This window comes from Lepidochelys kempii, chromosome 1, assembly GCF_965140265.1.
Source record: "Lepidochelys kempii isolate rLepKem1 chromosome 1, rLepKem1.hap2, whole genome shotgun sequence".
Lineage (NCBI taxonomy): Eukaryota > Metazoa > Chordata > Testudines > Cheloniidae > Lepidochelys > Lepidochelys kempii.
In genome coordinates this window covers 323,762,968-323,790,394 of record NC_133256.1, presented here as the reverse complement: position 1 = coordinate 323,790,394, position 27,427 = coordinate 323,762,968, and the positions used below count along the sequence as shown (strand labels likewise).

The 27,427-nt window shown below is 41.9% G+C and overlaps 1 protein-coding gene across 3 annotated transcripts in view; it reads right to left on the bottom strand.

The window, feature by feature from the left end:
- COG5 (component of oligomeric golgi complex 5) overlaps positions 1–27,427 on the bottom strand; it is a 307,456-nt gene that overhangs the window by 14,634 nt on the left and 265,395 nt on the right. For 2 of the 3 annotated variants that reach the window (XM_073328456.1, XM_073328458.1), the window contains 7 exons: positions 17,659–17,769; positions 14,645–14,707; positions 13,732–13,835; positions 10,739–10,976; positions 5,077–5,153; positions 4,404–4,530; positions 3,684–3,763 (listed from right to left, as the gene is read on the bottom strand). In XM_073328456.1, the coding sequence (XP_073184557.1) occupies positions 3,684–3,763; positions 4,404–4,530; positions 5,077–5,153; positions 10,739–10,976; positions 13,732–13,835; positions 14,645–14,707; positions 17,659–17,769 (800 nt within the window). The remainder of the gene's footprint in view (positions 1–3,683; positions 3,764–4,403; positions 4,531–5,076; positions 5,154–10,738; positions 10,977–13,731; positions 13,836–14,644; positions 14,708–17,658; positions 17,770–27,427) is intronic. The other variant, XM_073328457.1, reaches the window with a different exon arrangement.

The following is a 27,427-nucleotide window of genomic DNA, read 5'->3' as shown; positions in this document are numbered from 1 at the left end:
TTGCCCTGGTTGGTGACAGTATAATATTATCATCTTCCCTGCAGGGCCCCACTTTCACTCTATGGATCAGCGGGGAATCATGTTTTGGGCTGGTACTTTTGGTAGGTAGCTTGCTCATCCTGGGCACCTATCTTCCCCATTTAAAAGAACACCAGCATTTTCTCAGAGTAGTTTTTGTCTTGATTGCTCTTCCCCCAATACTTTTATGATGATACATTTACTTGTTTATATTTTGCTCTGTTTTTATAATGTTTAATTACATTGTCGTTGAAGGGTGGGATTTTCAAAGTTGCCTGAAGGGACTTATGAGCACAAAGTCCTGTTGATTTTCAATGACATTTGTTCTCCTAATTTCCCTAGACCAGTGGTTCTCAAACTTTAGCAACCTGAGGATCCCCATTTTGATTTTAAAAAGTTTGCGGACCCCAAGTGCACAAATCCCTGCTCAGCCCCAGGCCCTGCCCCCACTCCACCCCTTCCCCCAAGACCCCACCCCACCTCTTCCTGCCCCTCTTCTTCCCCACCTTTTTCTGTCCCCCCGAGCACACCCCATCCCCACTTCTCTCCCCGCCCTCTTGCACACTGCAGAACAGCTGTTCCTCAGCATGCAGGAGGCACTGGGAGCAAGAAGGGAGGAATGGAGGGAGGGAGGTGGAGGAGTTAATCAGCTGGGCTCGCGGACCCTGGAGTACCCTTGCAGACCCCAGTTTGAGAAAAACTGCCCTAGATGCTTTTGAAAATCCCATCTATACATAAAATCCCAGCCTCAATTAGGTCAATAGGAATTTCATCATTGACTTAAATGGGTCTGAGATTTCACCCTAAGTGATCATCACCCCATAATGCTTCAGCACTGGAGGGAGTGCTGTAGAATTACAAGCTACCTTCAAGATTTCATGATTTTGGATATAAGAAAACCTAATTTTTTTAGCCAAACTGCATTATTATATTCAAATCAACCAATGTGTGACCTTCAAAAGACTCCTCTATTTAAGACGTGAAGAGACATATTTTGCATATTTATTTTAGGTGTTGAATACAAACGTATAAGGCGGCCATACTGTGTCAGGCCAGTGGTCCATCTAGCCCAGTATCCTGTCTTCCAACAGTGGCCAATGCCAGGTGCCCCAAAGGGAATGAAGAGAACAGGCAATCATCAAGTGATCCATTCCTTGTGGTCCACGCCCAGCTTCTGGCAATCAGAGACTGTTAGGGACACTCAGAGCATGGGGTTGCATCTCTGACCTTCTTGGCCAATAGCCATTGACGGACCTATCCTCCAACAACTTACTAGTTATTTTTTGAACCCTGTTATAGTTCCCTGGCAACAAGTTCCACAGGTTGGCTATGAGTTGTGTGAAGCAGTACTTCCTTTTGTTTGCTATAAACCTGCTGCATATTAATTTCATTTGGTGACCCCATGTTCTTGTGTTATGTGAAGGAGTAAATAACACTTCCTTATTCACTTTCTCCCACACCATTCATGATTTTATAAACCTCTGTCATACCCCCCCTTTGTTGTCTCTTTTCCAAGCTGAAAAGTCCAATCTTTTTAATCTCTCTTCATACAGAAGCTGTTCCATGCTCTTAATCATATTTTTTGCCCTTCTCTGTACCCGGTACAATTCTAATATAACTTTTTTGAGACAGGGCGACCAGAACTGCATGCAGTATTCAAAGTTTGGGTGTACTATGGATTTATATAGTGGCTTTATGATATTTTGTCTTATTATCTATCCTTTTCCTAATGGTTCCTAACATTCTATTAGCGTTTCTGACTGCCGCTGCACATTGAGAGACACGATGTAGACAGAGTCACTTAGCAATTACGTATTCTAAATGCAACAGGTTCAAATACCATAAGGTGTAACACAGAAGAAAAGGAGAACAGTTTAATAGTTGTACATGAACTTCCAAATTCTAATTCCAATTGTATGTGAGCCACCGCATGACAATAACTCACAGATGCTTATGAAATAAATCTGTGGTAAAATACATCAACCAGCCATTCTCATATGTATGCTATCATTATATTTACAGTATAAATATTTACAGCAGACTTCTATTGACTGTATATTTTAATTTCTGTTTAAAAGGACAGATAGATAAGTATTTCTTTTCAACAAAAATATTGCTGGCTGAAATGTAAATGCCAGCTATTATAATTTCAGCAGACGATCGGAATGTACACACACATAAGTACACAGTCACAATGTTGCTTCCTAATCAGATTGGGCTAGATTGTGAGCCTCCCTGCAAGAGGATTTCCTGCAAGGGCTAGGCACCCTAGTGCAGGGGTGGGAGCATTGTCCTGGCTAGCACCAACAGCAGTATGAAACTCCCAAAAGGAGGCAGGGAAAGGCACGGCCATAGCCCCACTATCCCTTCACATCGAAGCAGTAGAGGTGGTGTAGCACAAAGAGCCAGCTCAACAGACCTGCCACTCCACAATGCATCCCTTGAATCCCCATGAGGGATTCTACCTGCATTTGAAGTTCTGCAGGGCCTCAAACTGCAGCACTTCCCCTCCCATCCTCCAGATCACAGGCTGCAGTGCCACTGTCAGGCCTTTGTAAGCATGTCATATTCAATGTAAACAAATCAAATGTTAACCTTTGCCTCTGTGTAGCATTTTATGATGACTTCAGTGTTCCAAAAGGACCCAAGGCTTAGGTACTACGAAGGTCACATGGTCAATTGTTTGCATGGTCTTGTCAAGAAAGAGTTATTTCCAAGTACTATTAGAGTTCTGAAAATACCTGCTACAAGAGACCCATCACTTGAAAGGTACAGTTTGTCTGAATGTGTTTTAACTACCATTGCTGCACGTAACTTTTAAGATTATTGGAACCGAAAAAGGTCGGAGACTGAAAAATACTCTTCTCTGTTTTTCCAATATGTTTTCTTTGTGCACTTTTTGGACAGCATTTTGTACAGAATCAGTTTCACTGCTTCCCCATATAGTCAATTATATAGTCTATAATAATAGGTGAAAACAAGTTAGGGAGAGGACACAGGACTTATGACTTGTAGATTTTGTTAGCATGTTGGATAACTGATAATTGATCAAGTGATGATCAATAAGTAGAAGCAAGTTTATAGAATAATCACAAATATGTAGCTCCTTAGCTTTGCACCACTGTTGAATTTCTCTATTACATTTCTTAAAGGTCAACTGCAGGTTTTGAAAAAAACTGCAAAACTCTTTTCTAAGATTCTAAATCAGGAAAAAGTCCATAACCGCTGCTGACTTCTTGATTTCTCTAAAAGAATGAATGATACCACAACTATCATAAACAAAAGTTTTCCGTTCTGAACACCTATTTTAATTCCCTTTGTTTATGGCTGTGATGTCACTTGCTTCTAGCACCGGAAGCAGGAAGGCTGGAACCTAGATTTCTCAGGATATTAAGGAGGTAATTTTGTGAAAATGTAGTGATTACTACATTCCTAAACCACTTTGTGTGCATTTTCCTTCTTTTAAAATTTAACTAAGGAGTGTTTTGGGGTGGATTTTTTGGGGGAAACCCTTTGCAGCTCACCTCTAAAGATGGGCAGAAAATGACACTCTTTGGAATAAAGCCCCTATAGCTCACATCTTACTTCACAAGAGCAATCCTGTTTTTTCAGCTAAAATACTGCTTCACAGTAATACATTCAAACAGGAGAATAATTGTTTTTACCTTATGAGAACAAGTCTGTCCTTTTCAGATGGATGGTCATCAAGCCATTGGGAATAACGGGCAATGGACCACTCTGCTCTCTGATACACAGAAATATGGACCCATTAAACACTAGTAGATAGAAGATATTTGCTATAATGTCAAAGAAATATGCACAATTGTCAGACACAAAGGTAAACTAAATTAAAGTCAAATGAAGCTGTTCATCACTATCACAACTGCTAATCAGCAATAAAAATAAACTGGCTCTCATCTAAGAAATTTTAGATGACACAAAGATGTAGATTCACTTAGAATTCTTAGAGGGAGTTTTTACTCCATCTCCACTGAACAATACACTGGAAGAATTTAACAACATAAAAGAAAACAATAAACCCCTTTTCACGGGCATATTTGAAGTTATGAATTGTCAGCTTTCAAATGAACACCAGGAAAACTCATACATTCATCTGGGAGAATAAAAAAAATTTGTGAGCCCACTTCAGTATATCTTATCTGCAGGATGATTGGTTTTTTGGTTTTTTTTACTTCTACAAACTAACGAAAATATAAAACAAGTGACCTGAGCACCTTCGCCACAAACTAATAAAAACAGAAACAATAAACTGTATCCTGAATGTGGGTTCAAACAAAAGCTAATTAGAGAGGAGGCACTGATGTGTGGCAGAGTGAATCTATTAATGGAATATTTCAAAAAGGAAGATGGCTTGACCGGGTTACCTGAAATGGTGATTTTAATTCAGGTGGTGATCTTGTAAATAAGAACTGAAGAATAATGCTGAATGGAATAATATCTCCCACAGCTGGACTATTGGCAATATGCTCACTAGTCTGGAACAGCAGTGGTCTGGAAAAAGCACAAGTTACACAATATAATCATGAAAGAAAGGAAAAAGATACATCTTAGAATATTATTATTATTTATAGAGTGCCAATACTGTGCTAGGCCTTTTAGAGAGAGAATTATTTCTGCCTGTGCATCTCATTTTTTTTTTGCCACTTTGCATCATTGCTTTGTAATGCAGAATTTGGCAGGTGATCATTTGTACAAGAAGCGTATTATTTTAATTAAACAATCTCCCAACATTGGAATGCAAGTTTTATATTTCTATGAAAACCCTCGGTCTAACTATACAGTTCATTATCATAAGAACTAACATCAAATACAATCCAAGAAGGTACAATTTAGCTGACATTAGCATGACAAAATTCACCAAATTGTAGTTACAGTATGAATAAAAATTAAAAGGAAAAACACTAATTTGTTGCTAATTTGCATGTGAAGTTGCCAGAAGGTTTTTAATTAGAATCACAAGCAACAAGTAGGAAATTAATTTAATAATATTATTTGACCACATTACCAATTGCTAGAGATACTGTGATTGTAACTCACCTGAATGACCTCAACAGCCTATAAGACTTTCCTAGATCAGACACTCGCCTGCAGAGTGGGGCCACTGCTAACTCCATCTGTACAATAAAAAGACTTTTACTTAAATCAGAATGTCCCCAGATGCAAAGCTCTGCATCTAACAATAAGTAGAGGTCATGGGATGGGTCATCAGCATATCAATAATTGCCACGTTTGGCGTCAGGAAGAAATTTTCTCCACACGGCAGATTGACTGGGCCAGGGCTTTTTTTGCTCTCTTCTTTTCAACACCACAACCATCATACAGCAGGAAGTGATTATGTTGGCTACAGACTTTCTGGTTTGCAGAGCAATTACGTGAGAGATACAATGAACTTTGCCAATGAGTTTGGTGCGTTGTTTATCTCAATATGTTTAATCTTTACCGGTGGGTTCACTGGTGCAGTAAAGTTCTCCCCATATCCAACAATCTGGGCTAAGATTGGGAAGAAAGGGGATAATAGACAGACGTTGGTGACCCTATTGATGGGGTCTTATTATTGGAAACCGGTCCAGGGCTCCCCCACAAAAGTGGCTGATTCTCCCTCTGGTGAAAGGGCTTGTTAAAGGATTTATGACTGAAAACACACATCCCCACAAAAGACTTGGGCACAAGCCTACATGAATTAGGAGATGACCGCTGGGAACTATTGTCACTAACACACATTGAAGTGTGGTCATAGTCAAAAGAATGTCTCTGTAAAAGTGACAACTTCTTAACAATCTGCTCTGAGTGATCTCTGCTGCCTTCAGTAACAAAAATAAGATTTTTTTTTTAAACAATTCTTAGCACTGTGAAATTCTTACTACCTTTGGAGAGTGAGCTAGTCTCTGTTCTGGTGGGTACATGGTTCACAGAGGACAGAGAACTTGAGTTTCAGCTGCAGAATCTTGATTAATGGTGAAGATGTATAAGCCAAAAAGAACAAATGAACTTTCAGATTTTAGAGTTTAATAAAACAGAAGTTGAAAACACGTTTCTATTAGTAAACTGAAAAAACATTATATGGAGTCACTGAAATACAAGTGACTCCATATAATACAAGGTTCAAAGGGGCAAAGCTAAAACTGAGTATCCAGAGCAGTATAATGCAAACAACCAGAAACTATTTTTATAACATCTTACCATTTAAAGAACATTAATGAACTGGTTTCACTGGTGGCAAGACATTTATAACAAGACCTTTAATATTCTTATTATTTCTAATCATGTAATGATATCTGAAACAGAACTATCAGATCACATGTTGACAAAGAGAGTTCATAAAGAACATTTAATTGTACATGCAGGATTCTTGGTTACTGTGAGCATGAGAGAACAAAGCAGGCATGGTAAACTGTACTCATGCTTTCAGACAGGTTCATTTCTCCATAGTGAAAATGATAAAAGCAAGCACGGCAGTTCTGATAGAGTAAAGTAGTAATAACAGGGAGATTTTCAAAGGTCCAAATGCCAGTTAGACATTTAACTCTCACTGAAAGTTAACAGGGTTTGGGTGAGATTTCCCCCGCACGTTTTTCTAGCTGCTGGGACTGGCTGGTGGTAGGAGGAAACATCTGCCTTTCAATGAGAGCACCCTTAGGTACTTTAGACAATTCCACCCTAGGCACCCAACTGCTGTTTGGACCTTTGAAAATCAAGATATATGGAGCAAACTGCTCCTGATGACAAAGAAGGGAACCAAACAAAGGTGACATCATATTCCGCCTTTTCCTAACACACTTTTCCCCCCAAAGTGGATATAATGTGGCAAGATTTTAGTTGAACTTTTGTTTCCTACAGCAAAACCAAATATTTAAATTCATTAAAACAAATTTCAATTCTCTATATTATACAAGCTTTAGGAATGTCCCTAAATTCATATTTTTTGGTCTTAAGTATTTGAAAGAACATAATTTACTTTAGAATACTCTGTCCCTTAAATGTCAATCTTCATTCATTCTAATTATTTCTATTGCCAGAACTAGACAAACTTTAAAGGCAGCAGATGGCTGCATCGTGAAGCACTAGTTGCCAAAGAAATATTTCTTTGTAAGCTTGGAAGTCTACAGTAGACTCTAGAATTGAGTCATGCAAAGTGGGAATAGAGTGAAACTTATTTGTTAAAAATACACATAAACAACAAACTCAGATTCTCTAGATCTCCAGCGTTACAGGGTTTGTACTGTACCTTGATGTATTTAGTTAAATTCAGAGGAGTAAAAGACTGCTTTTTAATTTGATTTTTTAATTTGTTAGACTGCATTAGATTCTTCAATGAGGGGTGTGTGAGCATATTTCTGCTGGAATGTTCATTCTTGTATTCACAGTATGTCCAGTTTTTATATTTTAAATAAAGACTGCTGTCGGCCACAACAACTGGTGCTGGAGTAGGGCCTGTGAATTGTCTGGATGGCATCAACACTCGTTTCAGCCATTGAAGAAAGGCTTTTTTCAGGTGCTGGGATTGGCTGGTAGGAGGAAACATCTTTCTGTCCTACCAACAGCAGTCGCACCAACCTTTCTTTCTACAGCTGCTTATAGATACACCTTGTTTAGCTATAACAGCTATATTATGATTTAAAGTTACTGTTTACAATGTGCTAAGATGCACAGTTATGCTGTATGGCAGTGGTTCTCAAACTTTTGTACTGGTGACCCCTTTCACACAGCAAGCCTCCGAGTGTGACCCCCCCTTATAAATTAAAAACACTTTTTTATATATTTAATACTATTATAAATGCTGGAAGTTAAGCAGGGTTTGGGGTGGAGGCTTACAGCTCGCAACTCCCCAGGTCATAACCTTGCGACCTCCTGAGGGGTCCCGACCCCCAGTTTGAGAACCCTTGCTGTATGATGCATTTGCAGGGTTGCATGTATTTTGGAAGGGTCTGGTCTCTTACACAGCAATGAGTTTAGGAACCTTATCTCAGCAGCCTATCAAATGTCTATGCCCAAATATTGAGGAATCCTTGTTCCTTCTAAATAAATTCCAGAATGTATAGTGTTTAAATTTCATTCTCTGCTTTACTGTCTCTATCAATCATTTAGAGTTGCATGTCATGTAAAGGGCAATGTATGATTCTAACGCATATTTTTAATCTCAGAGTGTCTAAAATACATGGAGGTCACTGTAACCCGAGAGACCTTGGTTTTGTTACTAAGTAACAAAACTCTTAGTAATGAGCAGGTTAAAAGGTTGTCCAATGCCCAGCTGATACCTGATTGGAAATATAAATGTCAAGAAAATGTCACCTAAGAGGGCTCGACTGACTCCAGAAAAACCACTTCTAATTTAACTAGCTCTAAAAGTGAAAGGAAAGCTTAGCAGTGCATCCATGGTAGCAAATTATTTTTATTTTTTCAAAAACTCCACCTTTACCAAATATGTTGGTCCAGAAATGAACAGCAGTTAACTTAACAGTAGGCCCATTCTTGGATCTTCTATAAAAGTTCTAAGTCAGCATGAATTGCAGGCGCATTCAACCTTTGTAGGCTGTCACACTTTTAAAACACAGGAATTCCAATAAGTAGTACAATATAGGACAGTAAACCTGCAGCACTGCAAACATTTTTAGACATTAAGATGCACCCTGAGTGTTCTGTTAAACGATGTACAGAAGCACACAAGTTACAGAACATTTCATGTTGATAGTGCTCAGGAGTATATCTGACAGTCTGTCACACAATTAGCCAAAGTGCCAGAGAGCATCTATAATACACTATTTTATAATGCAACAAAGTATATGGCATTGTGGGGATTGTATAGAGGTTCTCAGTTCACCGGTGATATATATACTGGAGGACTTGAACTGACTGCTAGTAAGTGGTAGGGCTGATCTTCCCCCTGCTTGCAATGCTAACAAAAAGGAAAGATCCATACTAGAGTATCATCGCACCAAGCATTTTACTTTTTACACAAAGTTTTCTATGGCCCAGTATATCAGATATCCCCTGCCAGGCCTCCTCGCTAGCTGGGTTGGAAGTGCTGCCACGAGAAAAGCTGAACAACAAATAAGACAGCAGCAGGAGAGGCCCAGCCTATGACCAGCATCCAGCTATTTCTGGTTACAAGTACAACGCAAACAGGAAGAGGAGGTAAGGGGGAGCTAAGAGGAGAGGAAGGGAACACAAAGCAGCTAGACAGGAAAAGAGGAAGGACTCAGAACCAAGCAATTGTAGGTCTAGTTTAAAATCTTTCCTGCAGCACAAAAGCATAGAGATCAGAGAACTCATTCCATTACACATTCAGGAAGTACAGATAACACAGTGGGAGACAGTGTGTAAACCCCCTCACACTGAGGTAAGAACATACCACTGCCTTTTAGATAAGACCTGTATTATTGTAATCTGATTGATAAAAAAAGATGCATTTAGAAAGATAAAGGAAGGGGGTATTTTCATAATAATAATAATAATAATAATAATATATATTTATAAGGCACTCTATACTCTAACATTAGATATAAATACTTACTGAATTTAAGAAGTACATCAATATTTATGCAGGAGAAGGAATCAATTGTCCTCCTTGCCCCACATTTTAGGTCATTCTGGCCCCTTTCCTGCTCCCACTGAAGTCAATGGAAAATCTCCCATTAACTTCCTTGCTGAAGGATTATGATGCTATGAACTAGCTGGTGAACCCAGGTGGTTTATTCAGTAGCATGTGGCTGAGGCCATTACACAGTTTAGCTTGATGAAGGGGTGAGCCCTGAAGACCACAAGACCTGGGTCCCACCTGTTCTCTAGTAGTAGTCAATTCCACAACTAAGGGCTCTATATGGAACGCTCTGTCACCAGCGTTCTTGGGTTTGACCCTCAGCTATGTCAGCCAAGGCCCCTGTTGAATGAAGCTGGAGGCAGAGGCTGTCTCTGAGATGTTTGGATCCTAAGCTGCTCCTTAGAGCTTGAAAATAAGGACCAATACCCTGAAGCTGACCTAGAATTAGGATAACAAAGTGCCGAATATTTGTGTTATGTTCCCTAACAGGTTCACTCTGCACTATATTACTATTAAGATGCTTTCATCTGAAAATAGGAAGTAGCTCACTGGAAACTGGAATTATCTACTTGATTGAGCTTAGTTCACCAGTCCAATACAAGTTAAGGCAAAAAATATGAGACAGGGAAATTGACCATGTCACCAGCAGAAACACAGACAACATTGTCATTCTTTCAGTATTCACAGCAACCCGGCAGGCCTTTCACACTCTGTTTATGTTTATTTGTATGCTACACTGCAAAGTAGGTCGGTCCACGACCATGATCAGTGCTGGCACAGTGGGTAAAGCAATTAAGAAAGGAAAACCATCTTACAGGGAGGTGGCATGGGGGGAGTGGTAGCAAATGATGGATCTAGCACTGAAGACTATTGTTCAGTATTAAAAAGTTTCAAAATGCTGACGAATTTCAATGCACCAGTAATTTGACCGGAAGGTATAGGGCTTTGCTGAGTTTGCCTTATGATGAGAAGGGCCCTCATTGATTATTTAGTGGATAAATTTCTCAAGATTCTCTTTCTCACAGGATGAAATCTTGCAGACCCAACTAAGACAATGGGCAACTGCGATGGGGGGAAAAAGTGTATATTTACCAAGTATCTACATGTTTCCATTAAAAGAGGGAAACAAACAAAATGGAAGCCAGCCCTGGCTAAGTTTACCTGTGCAAAGTCAGCAGCAAGTCGCATTTTCCCACCTTCACCAAGGGGTCTCAGTAGACTGGCATTGCGAATAAAAAGTTCAATTGCTCTCTGAGCAATGGCTTCTGTGTTGTCAAAGACAAAGTCGAAACACTCGAAGTGTCTGAAGTAGTCGCTCATGACTCTTGCTATGAAGCCCTGTAGTTCTTTCATGTACAGAGAACAAGGGACATCTGGTTTTCCTGAGCTGGATAATGATCTGCCAAAAATGTAAGATGCTAAATTCATTTTTATAATACAACTACAAAGTATTCGTTTCTTTTTAATTTTCTTCTTATCCCATGTAGTAATTTTCCTTTGGTGGCATGAATTACAACATCCTATGTCCGCTTGGAACAAAGGAGTGTGTCGATCCCTCTGGAACTGCAGTCTAAAATATCTCTTGATCTACCACTGCTGACATCATAAAATAGAGGAAATCACCCCCTCCTATCCAGCTTGCAGACCCTCCATCAACCTGTAAGCTTTAAAGCTCTAAATCCAGCCCCCAAATTTAAGTGTCCCAGCAGTTTGTATAATATTCTAATAAAAGATCACATAATATCAGGCTACATATCACAAGGTTACTAGTGCAGCCTGTCCCAAGACCAATCTCTGCACAGAATTAGTCTCTTAGATTGTTCAAGTCCCACACCCAGGATTATAGGCACTCTCTTCTAATCAGTGAAGAAACAGAGTACTGCAAGATATAGGACATGGTAACCAGGAATCGCACTCTCTCTCTTTGAATTATAGCCAAGGCCCTCCCAGACGTCAGTGGGAGTTGAGGACACATAACGTCTTGCAGGTTTTAGTCCACAGTCTGAATCAAAAGATCGAACCGGAGAGTGTGCGCAAGTGCCATCAGCAGGAAAGGTTGCAAAAGGGAAAAACACCTTTGAAAAGATATTGTTTGCAACAGACTTTTTTTTTTTTTTTTTAAAGAAAGGGGAATGGATGAACTGTAGCAAGATGTGCAGGGGAAGCAAATAGCACCCACTATGGCTTGCCATCACTTGTGTCTGTGGAGCCTCTCACTCTAAGATAAATGGTGTCAGAGTGCACATACCCACCAGGACCAGGCTCTCACAGCAGGTCTCAAATCTAGCTATGTCTCTCCTGGTGAAGGGCTTTCCAAACCAGGAGAGTCTGTTGAAAATCAACCTCCTCATAAGAACGGCCATACTGGGTCAGACCAATGGCCCATCCAGCCCAGTGCCGACAGTGGCCAGTGCCAGATGGTTCAAAGGGAATGAACAGAACAGGGAAACCTTCAAGTCATCTATCCTCTGTCGCCCAGTTCCAGCATCTGACAATCAAAGGTTACCCAGAGCATGGGGTTGCAATTCTGACCATCTTGGCAAACAACTGTAGATGGACCTATCCTCCAGGAATTTGTCTAATTTTTTTTTTTAATCCAGTTATAATTTTGGCCTTCACAACATCCCCTGACAATGAGTTCCATAGATTGACTGTGTAGTGTGTGTGAAGAAGTACTTCCTTTTGTTTGTTTTAAACTTGCTACCTATTCATTTCATTAGGTGACTTGTGGTATGTGAATGGAGTGAAGGAGTAAACAGCACTTTATATTCATTTCTCCACACTATTCATCGTTTTACAGAAATCTATCATATCCCCCCATAGTCATCTCTTTTCATCTCTCCTCATAAAGAAGCGGTTCCACACCCTTGATCATTTTTGTTGCCCTTCTCTGTACTTTTCCATTTCTAACATAACTTTTTTGAGACAGGACGACCAGAACTGCATGCAGTATTCAAGGTGTGGGTGTACCATGGATTTACACAGTGGCATTATGATATTTACTGTCTTATTATCTATTCCATTCTTATTAGTTCCAAACTTTGTTAGGTTTTTTGACTGCTGCTGCATATTGAGCAGATGTTTTCAGAGAATTATCCATAATGACTCCAGGATCTTTCTTGAGTGGTAACAGCTAATTTAGACCCCATCATTTCGTATGTATATTTGGGATTATGTTTTCCAATAAGCTTTACTTTGCATTTATCAACACTGAATTTCATCTGTCATTTGTTGCCCAGTCACCCAGTTTTGTGAGATCCTTTTGTAACTCTTCATAGTCTGCTTTGAACTTAACTATCTTGAATAATTTTGTATCATCTGCAAACTTCATCACCTCACTGTTTACTCCATTTTCCAGATCATTTATGAATATGTTGAACAGCACTGGTTCCGGTTCAGATAACTCGGGGAAACCGCCATTTACCTTTCTCCATTGTAAAAACTGACCATTTATTCCTACCCTTTGTTTCCTGCCTTTTAACCAGTTACGATCCATGAGAGGACCTTCCCTCTTATTCCATGACTGCTTACTTTACTTATACACTTTGTAATACAACTGGTCAAAAAATGAAAATGTGAAAATTTTTGAAATTTTGCAGCTGTTTTCATTTTATAAGGCTCAAAACTGACCTCTGATTACTGTTTTTTTCAAAAAATTTCACTTAATTTTTTCATGGAAATTTTAATCTAAAACCTTACAGAAAATGTTATTGAAAACAGTTATCAGAATATTTTAGTTACCAAAAATCCATTCTTCAGTAAACAAATTTTGATAGACATTTTTATCTACATTATAAACTCTGAAATGGTTATGAACGTTTTAGATAAAAAAGCCACAAAGTTTATTCTGAAAAACAAAACTGTTCACAAAAACATTGGTTTTTAATAAAGCTCCTCTTACTTAAAAAAATGAAAATTTTTTGACCAATTTTACTTTAAGATAGCCAAAAAAGAAAAAGGACAAAGGCAAGAGTGATATAATTTTGGTCACTCAGTTCAATGGCCAGCCATGTTGCTGCCTTCTGTGCAAAAAGACAATCAAGTATTATGAGCTCCCAGACAAGTGATCCTGTTGCAAAGGTCACTGTGGTATTATGCATATACAATATAGTTTACCAAGACAATGCCATATTATGAAGATAGTGGCTGATTACCCAGAAAAATCTTCCTGATGCATAGTGATGATAATGGCCTCCACTGAGTCTCCTACTGAGTTCAGTAAGGGTTGCACAGCACTACCCATGAGATCATGGATTGTCTAAAATGAAGTGAGAGGACAAAATCAATAATGAACAAAAAGTACAAACACTGACACCACCAAAATATATTGATTTAGGATAAATTATTTATTACAGACATTTGTCTCCTTTATGTTACCAGTGCCCTTTTATTCCAAACCGCAAACATTTAAAGGAAAGGAAAATGGAAGTCTTACAACATTTAATTTGTTCAACCATTTCAGTAAGGTAGAGAAATAAAGGCCACTTTACTATTACTAGTTTATTTCATAGTGGCGGTGCACTTTGACATCCCTTGTATATAAAGATACACATTTTGATGCACACACATAAGCCTATTATCCACTCCTGCTGTAGGCATGCCTCCTGTCCTCTACTTGTCATCATCACTCAAGACAGGGATGGGTCCAAACAGCCATCATCCACAGAAACCCAGATGTACTAATCACCCTGAGAGATAAAAGCACCAAACTGGTGAGGAAAGAGGGAGTAGAGGATCCAGTGCTTGTTGTGTGAAGATTGAAGGGAAATACATTTATTGTCAAAGCGGATGTATGGGCTCCAAGCATCATCAGAATATCAGAACTCTCAAATACAAATACTACTTAAATCTAAATAGCTTCTTCATCCGCAAATAGTTAGAGGAAGTACAAATTACAGAGAATTTGAAATGAATGAATATTTTGGCCAGAAAGTAAGGTCCATGTTGACAAAAAAATGCCAGAACAAGACAAAACTCACAAGTTAAGTAAGTTACAGTGCCCATTGTAAGTATGGCAAATACAACAAACTTTTGATATAACTTTATAGCATGTTGACATTCAATTACCTTTAAGGCTGTAGCTATAGTTTGTTCAGCAGCTGCTGGGAATGAACTCTGGCTGGAAACTACCTGAAATATGTAAATAACTGTTAAACTAGTTAAAGCTCAGTGAATGATTAATGACCCCAGAATTTTGTTTGGACTGAAAACATATTTAGCTATTCCCATTACTGAAACAAAAGTTTGCCATATTTATAAATAATGAACAACTGTGTTATAGATGGACAAGATTTTAAAAGTTAGAAAATTCAACAATATGAAATCAGAAAAGGAGTACTTGTGGCACCTTAGAGACTAACCAATTTATTTGAGTATAAGCTTTCGTGAGCTACAGCTCACTTCATCAGATGCATACTGTGGAAAGTACAGAAGATCTTTTTATACACACAAACCATGAAAAAATGGGTGTTTACCACTACAAAAGGTTTTCTTTCCCCCCTCACCCCACTCTCCTGCTGGTAATAGCTTATCTAAAGTGATCACTCTCCTTACAATGTGTATGATAATCAAGGTGGGCCATTTCCAGCACAAATCCAGGGTTTAACAAGAACGTCTGAGGAGGGGGTTGGGGAGAAAACCTGGATTTGTGCTGTCTCCCAAGACTGGCCTGTCTCCCAAGATTTGTGAGAGTGTTGGGTCATCCTTCAGGATAGGTTGTAGATCCTTAATAATGCGTTGGAGGGGTTTTAGTTGGGGGCTGAAGGTGACGGCTAGTGGCGTTCTGTTATTTTCTTTGTTAGGCCTGTCCTGTAGTAGGTGACTTCTGGGAACTCTTCTGGCTCTATCAATCTGTTTCTTCACTTCCGCAGTGGGTATTGTAGTTGTAAGAAAGCTTGACAGAGATCTTGTAGGTGTTTGTCTCTGTCTGAGGGGTTGGAGCAAATGCGGTTGTATCGCAGAGCTTGGCTATAGACGATGGATCGTGTGGTGTGGTCAGGGTGAAAGCTGGAGGCATGTGTGTGGTTTTTGGAGGGGGGTGAAGGGGTCAGAGAACCTGGATTTGTGCAGGAAATGGCCCACCTTGATTATCATACACATTGTGAAGAGAGTGGTCACTTTGGATGGGCTATTACCAGCAGGAGAGTGAGTTTGTTTGTGGGGGGGCGGAGGGTGAGAAAACCTGGATTTGTGCTGGAAATGGCCCAACTTGATGATCACTTTAGATAAGCTATTACCAGCAGGAGAGTGAGTTTGTGTGTGTATGGGGGTGGGGGGGTAAGAAAACCTGGATTTGTGCTGGAAATGGCCCCCCTTGATTATCATGCACATTGTAGGGAGAGTGGTCATTTTGGATAAGCTATTACCAACAGGAGAGTGAGTTTGTGTGTGTGGTTTTTGGAGGGGGGTGAGGGAGTGAGAGAACCTGGATTTATGCAGGAAATGGCCCACCTTGATTATCATACACATTGTGAAGAGAGTGGTCACTTTGGATGGGCTATTACCAGCAGGAGAGTGAGTTTGTGGGGGGTGGGGCGGAGGGTGAGAAAACCTGGATTTGTGCTGGAAATGGCCCAACTTGATGATCACTTTAGATAAGCTATTACCAGCAGGATAGTGGGGTGGGAGGAGGTATTGTTTCATGGTCTCTGTGTGTATATAATGTCTTCTGCAGTTTCCACGGTATGCATCCGAGGAAGTGAGCTGTAGCTCACAAAAGCTCATGCTCAAATAAATTGGTTAGTCTCTAAGGTGCCACAAGTACTCCTTTTCTTTTTGCGAATACAGACTAACACGGCTGTTACTCTGAAATCAGTTCCCACTGAAGCCAAAAATCCGATTTCCATCAGTTCAACAACATCTGGATAGACCTTTAATTTTTTCTTATGCCAAATATTCATTTTGAAATCTCTAATTTCCAAGATTTATAGCTTGACGTAAGAGACGCACAACATGATAAAAGGTAAGTGGTCTGTTCTCCTACTGATGTGTGTGGGATTTATGGAGAACTGTGCAGCTGTAAATAATAGCAGGAATTCCTTGTAAGTTAAAATCTTCCACTTTAAATAATTGCTCAAATCCCAGCTACAGTACCATTCGGACTAGATGTCAAGAATCAAACCTGGAAACATCCTACCAATCTCCTTACAGTTAACATTATGTTATATTTATCTAATTTAAAATAGTGTATTGACTATTAAATTCACAGTTAAGAATGAATCACATCAGATCTCGCTCCAATACCAAAGCACGCTAGATTCATTACATCAGAGTTAATCTACACCTGTTTGCAAAACCCATACAGGTTTTATATGCTTTTTGAACCTTTTTATTATTTTTTTTTTCTCAAGTCAGCGTCCGCAGTCAGGCATTCATGATCATGTGTCTATTCAGACCAAGATTTTATCACGTTGAGCAGATACAATGGTGAATGCAGTTTGTTCTGGTTTATACTGACTGTGTAACCATAGTCAGCACTGTGTCAGTAAACTTTATTGGGTATGTCTACACTGCAATTAGACACCCGTGGGGCTAGAGCTAAGAGGCTGTTCAATTGCGGTATTCAGGTTTGGTCTGCAGCCCAAACTCTTGGCCTCTCCCATCTCGCAGGTCCTAGCCCCTTAGCCTTTTTGCGTAGGAGGGTTTTGGAACATTTGTTCCATTCTAAATATTGTTCTATGTCACTGAAAACCAAACTGTTTTTTTATTAATTATCACAGCAAACTCAGTTGATAGTTTAGTCACCTAAATTCAAGAGAAAAATCTATATTCTATCCAGTTCTTTGACAGTTTCCTAATTTACCACGTCACAGGTAAAATGATACATAATACACAGACAAGGCAAAAAATGTAAGATGAAAAGCAGACCTATGCTAATCCACCAAACAGTATTCACTAGTTATAACACAAGCCTCATTTACACACAAATCACAAACTTTGTTCTATGCTGTTTCTATGTTTCAAATAATCTTGAAAATGTATTTGTATGAATTCTCATCAATGCAAGGCTGACTAAGTCTAAGAAAAAGCAAAGAACGTAATCAAAATTAATGGCAAGAAGTTAAGTATCGCTAAAAACTTACCTTCAGCACTGATTGGTGTAGCCTGTACAGTGAATTCACTACAGCCACATTCCTTCTCTGTCCTTCTGTAAGGGGTCCAATCACTTGGCTGGCATCTCCTTGTGTGGACAGCTGAATTAAGTAAATAAATAAGCAAGTGATTTTAAAAATAGTATTATCAGAAAGTCAACTCTTTTCTCTTGAAATGAAGTGAGACCTAAAAAGTAAAATTAGTTAAGCTGAGTGTAGTCTTTACTATTTACAGCAGATGAAGTAGTATTTCATTTGTAGAAGACAATATCTTCCATTTAACCCATGACATATAAATGCAGACATATAACACACACACACACACACTCACTCAGCCCCAGGTCCCAGAAGACTCATACAAGCAGGGAGCAAGGGCTATCTCCTTCCTCTGATCCTCCAACAGGTGCAGCCAAACCAATCCACTTGGAGACCCAAGGTCTCAGCAGTTTGCCCATCTCCATAATCTCAGACAGTAATTAGAGTGACTTGTCAAAGGTACACTGTAAGTGGCAAAACAGCAAATAGAATGCTGGTATCCGGTCTCCCAGTTCCCTACTCTGACCACTAGCCAAGCTTCTCCCTTCAAATGCAGATTTTTGTTGTAAAATACGCTTTTAGAATTACATACACATTAGTAGTTCAAATAAAGAAATATAAATCTGATGAATTACAAAAAAAAAAAAATCAAACCAAACAAAAAGAACAGGAGAGTGCGACAGGGTGCTGAGCAGAAGGACTGCAGAATCAGCCCCTTGCCATGCCAGCCCCATTTAAGTGAATAAAGTGGAGCTGGCTGGAAAGAACCTGCCCTAATTGGGGAATGAGAGCCAGTTGCCAGCCCAATTAGCCCAGGGCTATATAAGAGGCTGGGAAGAAGGAAGCCAGGGTGGTGGGAGGGAGGAGTGCAGGCAGGGAGAAAGTCCTTCCCTCCCAGGTTCAGACACAAGGAACCCAGAGCTGTGTATGCTCTATGGTGAGAAGGTGGTGGGAGCACAAACTTGTAAAGAAAAGCACCAGTGGTTCCTGAACCCCAGGGTCTATGAGCGACTTTAGCTGAGCATAATCGAGGCAGGAGCCAGGAGGGCCAGCTGCGCTCTGCTACAGAGAAGTTATCATGTGCTATTCCTAACATTAAAGGGAGTCCTTGCAAAAATCACCATAGACCAAAATCGAAATTTACTCCAAAATAGAGAACACTGTCCTTTCACATTTAAATTACACGAGCGACGTTTTCTTGGTCATACAAATGATGCTGAAATCATAAAATACAAGTATCAGACATATGACCATTTAACTATGGTCCCATAAGGATATCACAGGGAATGTTTACTATTTAAAATAAAGTCAAATTTGGAAACATAACTAGAAATTTTCTTATACACCCAGTAAGGTGCAGAAACACAACGTTCTGTTAAAAGAACTATACTGGTTTAAGTTGATTGAGTGAATCTTAAAAAAAAGTGCCAAGCAATTACAGCAGGAATACTATTAATACAAAACTTCACTGAGCTATGATTGTTATCACCTACATATATTCCAAGGCATAAGTTTATACTCAATTAAAGTCCCAGAGAAATAAGCCCAACGCTTAAGATCCTCCAGCAAGAAGGCATTAAAACCCCAGAACAAACAGTAAGTGACCTTTACTGAAATCTATTCAAACAACCTACTCATAGCTGCTCGGAAAGTAGACAGTCAAAAATATATACATGAGTAAAAATTTAAAAAACATTCTGAAAACATCCAGCACAAGCATAACAAGAGAACACTTCTTAAAATGATATAACAATAAATCTTCATTAATGAAAGAATATTGCTTTAACTCATAGTTCTTCTAAGGATTTGAGAACGCAACATAAACATCAAAATAGCAAATGCATGGTGTAACAGGTTGACTTGCCTCTTTAAGGCCAGGGGCCAGCCAACCCTAGTTAGGAAATAGTCACACTTGAACATGGTTCACCTGTTTCCCCTACAAAGGGCAGCAGGAAGCTGCAGAGAGAGAGAGCTGTTCAGAGAGAAAGAGACAGTTACTTTTTTCGTAACTGGGGTTCTTCGAGATGCGTTGCTCATGTCCTTTCCATTGTATGTGTGTGTGCTCCCCAATGCACCAGTGCCGGAAGTTTTTCCCTCAGTGGTATCCATAAGGGACCGGCTTTGGCACCCTCTGGAGTGGCGCACGTATGCTGTGGTATAAGGGGTGCTAACAGCTCCCCCCACCCTCAGTTCCTTCTTGCCAGACACTTCGACAATGGGGAAGGAGGATGCGTCATGGAATACACATAAGCAACACATCTCGAAGAACACCAGTTACGAAAAAGATAATTGTCTTTTCTTCGAGTGCTTGCTCATGTCCATTCCATTGTAGGTGACTCCCAAAGCAGTACCACTGGAGGCAGGTAAGAGTTCATGGACATGTCGATTGCAACACAGCTCTGCCAAAACCAACATCATCTCTGGCCTGCTGAGTGACAGAATAATGATTCGTGAACCTGTGCACTGAGGACCATGTCGCAGCGCTGCGTACATCCTGGATAGGGATCTGTGCCAGGAAAGCTGTCAAAGATGCTTGCAACTTTGTCAAATGAGCCCTCACTATTGGAGGAGGCACAGCCTGTGCTAACTTGTAGCAAGTGCAGATGCAGGTGGTGATCCAAGCTGAAATTCTCTGAGAGGACACTGGAAGAAGACCTTTCATCCTGTCGGCTACCGCAACAAAGAGTTGAGTCAACCTGCAGAAGGAGTTGGTGTACTTTAAGTAGAAAGCCAACACCCGCCTAACATCCAGAGTATGCAGGCTCCTCTCCTCGTTATTTGTGTGAGGCTTCAGATGTAACACGCGAAGAAAAACGTCCTGGTTGACGTGGAAGTGCGACACCACCTTCAGCAGGAAAGCTTGTAGAACACCGTGTATGGGGGCTCTGAAGTAAGAGCTCTAATCTCAGAGACTCGCCTTGCTGAGGTAATGGCTACAAGGAATGCGACCTTCCATGACAGGTGGGAAAGGGAACACAAAGCCATAGGCTCAAATGGTGGGCCCGTGAGCCTGGAAAGGATCAGGTTGAGGTCCCATTGAGGAACCAGGTCCCAGACTGGTGGAAACAGTCTTTCAAGGCCTTTCAGAAACCTAGCCGTTATGTCATATGAAAAAAATGACCTACCCTGGATTCGAGGGTGGAAGGCCGATATGGCTGCCAGGTGAACCTTGACTGAGGAAAGGGCGAGACCCTGATGCTTTAGGTGAAGCAGGTAATCTAGAATGCACTGCAGCAACGACTGGATCAGGGAGATATTCCGCTCCACTACCCAGCAAGAGAACTGCTTCCACTTTGCCGGGTAAGTGGCACTTGTCGAGGGCTTTCTGCTCTCCAGGAGAACCTGTTGCACCTGACTAGAGTAGGCCAACTCCTCCAGGTTCAGCCAGCAGCATCCAAGCCTTGAGATGGAGTGATGCAAGGTTTGGGTGCAGTAGCTGACCATGGTCCTTTGACAGCAGGTCTGGGAGGATGGGAAGCTTCTGCGGGGGCACTATGGCCAGGTCCATGAGCATGCCGAACCTATGTTGGTGTGGCCAAGCTGGGCAATCATGATGACCCAGGCCTTGTTCCTCATGATCTTGAAGAGGACCTTGCTGATTAGTGGAATAGGTGCGAAGGCGTAAAGCAGGTTCCCAGACCAGGACAGGAGAAAGGCATCGGAAAGTAAGCCTCTGCGCCAAGGCCTTGCAGGGAGCAGAACACGTGACACTTCCTGTTCTGTCTGGTGGTGAACATGTCCACTCGGGGAGTCCACCCTCAGGAAAAGCATTCTGACTACCTCCAAGTGAAGAGACCACTCGTGATGGGAGAAGAAGGACCTGCTGAGACGATCTGCCTGTGTGTTCCTGACACCAGGAAGGTGAGGTGGATCGCATGCTGGATGCAGAAGTCCCACAGACAGAGGGCCTCCTGGCACAGGGCTGATGACCTGCCTCCTCCTTGTCTGTTGCCGTAGAATCTGGAGGCCGTGTTGTCCATTAGCACCTGCATCACCCGACCGGAGAGGTCGGGAAGGAACCCCATGCAAGCCAGCCAAATGGCCCTCAGCTCCCTGAAGTTTATATGAAGTGCGAGCTCCTCCCTGGACCATAGGCCCTGTGTGCTCAGTGTGCCCAGATGTGCCCCCACCCGAGACCAGACTCATCCGATATTAGTGAGACCCTGGGTTGCAGGCTTGCAAACTGCACACCTTCCAGTACCATCGCTGGGTCAGACCACCACCACCTCAACAAAATGGCCGAAGCCATGGTCTGGGTTGCAGAGTCCACAGCAGCCAAGGCCGCCTGGAGGGCTTGCTCTGGCCACCGCCATGCCCTTGTCGAGGATAGCCAGGAATTCTTTCCTGGGCTCCTCCGGCAGAGAATCAGCAAACTTAGCCATCAACTGCTATATTTTGAAGTCATATAAGCTGAGCAGGGCTGGATGGTTGGCCACCCACAGTTGGAGGTTTGAAGTAGAATAAATGTTTTGACCAAATAGATCGAGCCTCTTCGCCTCCTTATTTTTTTGGTGTTGAACCTGGTTGACCCTGCCTATCGTGCTCACTGGCTGCGGACACCACAAACGAGCTTGGGGCAGAGTGGGTATACAAATCCTCATATCCTTTAGCAGGAACAATGTATTTTCTTTCTGCCCATTTGGTGATTGGGGGCAGGGAGGAGGGTTTTTGCCACAGGGCCGTAGTAATTTTTGCCACTCCCTTGTGCACTGGGGATGATGGCTCTCAGTGCCGCGGCTCCGGTGACCTGTGACAGCACTCGGCAGATCTTCGACGATATCCCAGTAATCTACACCTCGCACTTAGACAGCATTGCCGCTCTGTAGACGGGGAGTGAGAGATCAACGTCTTGGAGACCATTGACACATTCACGGCGATCCGTACCAGCGCTCCAGTGGCCTGTGATGGGGCTCCGGGGACTGACATTTGGATCCTCTGGAATGGTGCCTTGAACTGGGAGACCAGCTTGGATGATCCCTGCACGAGGCTCTGGGGACCGGCGCACCTCCGCAGGTCTGCGCCCAACCACCAACGTTCAATGCCACGAGCCCAAAGAGCGCTGCCTAGAGTCCAGAGACCGACGCTGGGAACTCTGGCAGATAAATGAACCCGTATCCAGGGGTTAGTGGTGCTGCTCGGGCGAGCGCTTTTGGGGCACTCCCCAGAGCAGGGAATGGTACCACACTGATGGACACCATCAGAAGGGTCCCATGGCAGGCTTGCCCCTCGAACAGGGCACCTCCGAGGCTGGGGTGGGCGGCTCCGGAAGGGACAATATGTCCCTAGCATCCTGAAAGGACTCTGGTGTAGACGGCACTGCCAGCTGCTGAGTGTCTCGGCCACTACCCAGGGTGGTGGGCGGGTTTCAAGCCAGGCTTGACAGCTTATCTGCCACTGGAGCCTGGCCACCAACTGGAGGCGAAGAGCTGCCCCGTGCAGGTCTTTGCTCTCCTCCAGCTCTCTCCTTTGCTTTACGGGTTCCAAGAGAACATCCCCTACTGGCCCTTTCTCTGCTTCTTAGCCGGTACCAGGGATAAGCATCAGCACTGGTTGGATATCGGTGCTGGCAGCATACTCCACATCAAGGCCGCTGTGCTTGGCGCAGGGTCGGAACTCCTGGCTCTGAGGCTGGTGCCTTCAGGCCTTCTTGGTACGTGGCCTGAAGCTTTTACAAATGCGACACTTGTCACTCATGTGGGCTTCCCCCAAGCATTTCAAACAGCTTCTATGGGGGTCGCTGACTGGCATGGACTTTTTGCAGCAGTTACAAGGTTTGAAGCCTGGGAACCAGGGCATGCCCCATTCCAAGGCTAAGTCCCATATGGGGACTATCTAACTATTTTCTACTAACACTAAGGGAACTATTAACTAAATTACTTAAAAAAACTATATACAATCAAACCACTACTGTGACAAAGTAGGAAAGCAGCTTGCCGAAGCAAGAAGACATTCCAGCATCATCACTGGCAGTAAAAAGGAACTGAGAGTGGGGGGAAGCCAGCAGTGCCCGTTATACCGCGGCATACATGCGCCACTCCAGAAGGCGCCAGAGCCGGTCCCCTAAGGATACCATTGAGGGGAAAACTTCTGGCACAGGTGCATGTGGCGAGCACACACACCTACAATGGAATAGACATCAGCAAGCACTTGAAGAAGAACAAGCACAGTCAATGGCTGATGGGAGTAAGTAGTCTCTAGCAGGGAACCTTGAGTTTTCAGGGAAACAGCTCCAGCCAGAGAAGGCCTGGAAGACCCCCAGCAAGAAGTCTGGGGGTATGGACTAAATGGGGATTTGAGAACTTTTATTTGAATATTTTGTGATACTAAAAAATCCAGCCCCAGGGTTCTAAGTTGCTAAATATGCAAAGAGTTTGGGTGGAGTTTAAGTCTTATGAAGGAGAGACTGAGGCAAGCCATAAGGGGGTGTGAGGGAGGTGACCTACACGACGACACATGGTATGACTAAATTAGCCAGTATTTAACTAACATCCTACAAATATTAATTTTAGGCAACTTTTCATTCACATGCAAGTATGTAGTGATATAGCATTACAAACTAGTCAGTTTTGAGTCCCTATCCAGCATCATTTCTTGCAACAAAATCAGTTCAATCCAAGTTCTCCAGAATTAAGAGTCCATCTCAGCTGAGGTTTCTCACATCTTTTCAAAGAGAAAAAAAGTTCCTTCTCCAAATGCCTCAGAAATAGTCTGGCCTCCAAAACCTATCCTCAGACTAGCAGAGATAAACTTGGTGCCTCATATGTCGGCAGTTCTTTTCTTTCCTGATGAGAGCAACCATGTAATCTGGGTTCACTTCCATCTCACTCCCTGATATTTCAACTTCAAGAGACCTGATTGATTTTAAGAATTTTACTCTGACACCAACATTTTCACATATTAATAACAAAACAGACTTATGTTGAGTTAAAGGTGGTAAATCAGTGTGCTGAGGTTACGGTTTAGACATTTACCAGGCACTTAGTGCTTAATCATCATTAACAAGGCAGGAAATGCAGCTAATCTGGGAAGAACAACAAACCTTCCACTGAATGCATTTTTTCAGTCAGTTGTTATTAGACTTGCCCCATACAGCTTTGCTTGCTGGAGGATCAGCTGAGTCTTTTGAAGTAACTTTAAAATTGGACACACAGATAGATAAAATTTTCTCTACTTGATGAAGTTTGGCTTTTATACATTTTGAAACCACATGGCAACGGCTCCTCAGCTCTTGATGAAAGAACCTAACTTTAGGGAACTGATACAGGAAAAATAACCTTTCTGCAGGAACATGCAACTCGTGCACTCAGGAACTGTTGTGCACAACTAGACAGACATCAACAAAAAATGCTTTAAAACAATATTTTTCCAAAATTATTCATTTTTTTTTTAGTTCTTTCAAATAATCAACTTGATTTCAATAGAAAGATTCGCTGAGCCCTTGTAGATTGTAAACTACTATCAGTTGTTTGAAGAACTGAGCTGGTAAATCTTTACCACAGTGAATAACATTTGAAGCCAAGCTGTACTGGGTTCACTGAAGCTGCCTTTAGGAAGACATGCTACAAGACAACTAAGATCCATTGGACATAAGCCCCAACATTTGTAGCTTGGTATGAACTGTCAGCTGCTGTCTCTTTTCTATCCTTGCTGCCGCACTGGTGATTCCTAGGATCCTGTCCTGAGGCAGGAAGGCTTTGAAGGTTGATCTGTGTCTAGCGGGGCTTCTACATACTCCATTTGTTGCTGGATACGTTGGGACTTTGGGTTGTTTATCATGACTCCAACACGCTTGTGGTCACACAGATTGATTTTCTGAAACCTTCTGGGATGATGTCCTCAATCAGCCACTTTATTTATCTAGAGAAACACATTCACTACCATGCTATGCAGGTAGGCCATTATTATTACCACCAAGCATGTCAAGAAAACACGTGGAGCAGATGCCAGACCAAAGAGCAGGAGATGACTTTGATAGTGCTGTTCCTCTTCAACACATCTTAGATACACATGAGACTATTTTCCAGGTAAGTGCCTGCAAGGTCCAAAGTGTTTTGCCTGTTGCCTTCCTCTAGGACAGACGTGATGCTTCCACCAGGGCAACCATGTGGAACTCGTCTTTGATCAGATATTGATTCCATTCCCTAAGATCTAGGCTGTGCTAGAGCCTTCCCATCTTTTTGGCTACCTGAAACTATTTGTGTTGAAACAGGCATCAGAGCTCTGAGAAAAAACAGTTGCCAAAACAAAGGAGATACCAAAAAGTCGAAAGTGCCTAAGACAATAGCTATAATATATGGTACAGTCATGTGGGACAAAACTGGAGGGTAAGGTTTAAAAGGGAACCTAAAGGAAACATGAGAAGCAGTGCTGAGATGCAGAACAATGGGCAATGACCAACAAGAGGAGCACCTTTCCCATCATGGTCAAGAAGGAACTTGCTAGAACATTTAGAAAGCAGCATTTATGCTCATAGTTTGTGGTGTAGTATGCTAATATGAACAACACTAGTGAAAGAATGTTAAAACTGGGGAAATGATTTTAGCAGTGCTAGCTGAAATTAGTACGACCTTGGGATGGCCTGAGTTGGTTTTAACAGAGTCTGATCTTGTCTTGGAAAAAATAAAGAGTATACTGATCAGAATGTTCCTAATAGAGGGACCTAGACAAATTGGAGGATTGGGCCAAAAGAAATCTGATGAGGTTCAACTAGGACAAGTGCCGAGTCCTGCACTTAGGACGGAAGAATCCAATACATCGCTACAGACTAGGGACCGAATGGCTAGACAGCAGTTCTGCAGAGAAGGTCCTAGGGGTGACAGTGGACGAGAAGCTGGATATGAGTCAATAGTTTGCCCTTGTTGCCAAGAAGGCCAATGGCATTTTGGGATGTATAAGTAGGGGCACTGCCAGCGGATCGAGGGACATGATCATTCCTCTCTATTCGACAATGGTGAGGCCTCGTCTGGAGTACTGTGTCCAGTTTTGGGCCCCACACTATAAGAAGGATGTGGACAAATTGGAGAGAGTCCAGCGAAGGGCAACAAAAATGATTAGGGGTCTGGAACACATGACTTATGAGGAGAGGCTGAGGGAACTGGGATTGTTTCATCTACGGAAGAGAAGAATGAGGGGTGGATTTGATAGCTGCTTTTAACTACCTGAAAGGTGGATCCAAAGAGGATGGATCTAGACTACTCTCAGTGATAGCAGATGACAGGACAAGGAGTAATGTTCTCAAGTTGCAGTGGGGGAGACTTAGGTTGGATATTAGGAAAAACTTTTTCACAAGGAGGGTGGTGAAACACTGGAATGCATTACCTAGGGAGGTGGTGGAATCCCCTTCCTTAGAAGTTTTTAAGGTCAGGCTTGACAAAGCCCTGGCTGGGATGATTTAGTTGGGGATTGGTCCTGCTCTGGGCAGGGGGTTGTACTAGATGACCTCCAGAGGTCCCTTCCAACTCTGATATTCTATGATTCTATGATTCTAACTGAAAAAGTGAGTGTCTTGTCATATGACCCAAATCTGTTCTGAACAACATAACAGTTTTGGGAAAAGAAGAGCTAGTGTTCATACAGCTGGGGCAGAAGGCTTCTTGAAGGAGACAATTAAAGATTCCTAGAAGAAACAGAGGGGAAACAAAATGTGAATGAGTGTGAGATTGAAATTAACAGGTGAGAGTCCAGCAACTGTGCTAGCCAATATGTAGTCACAAAAATATTCAGA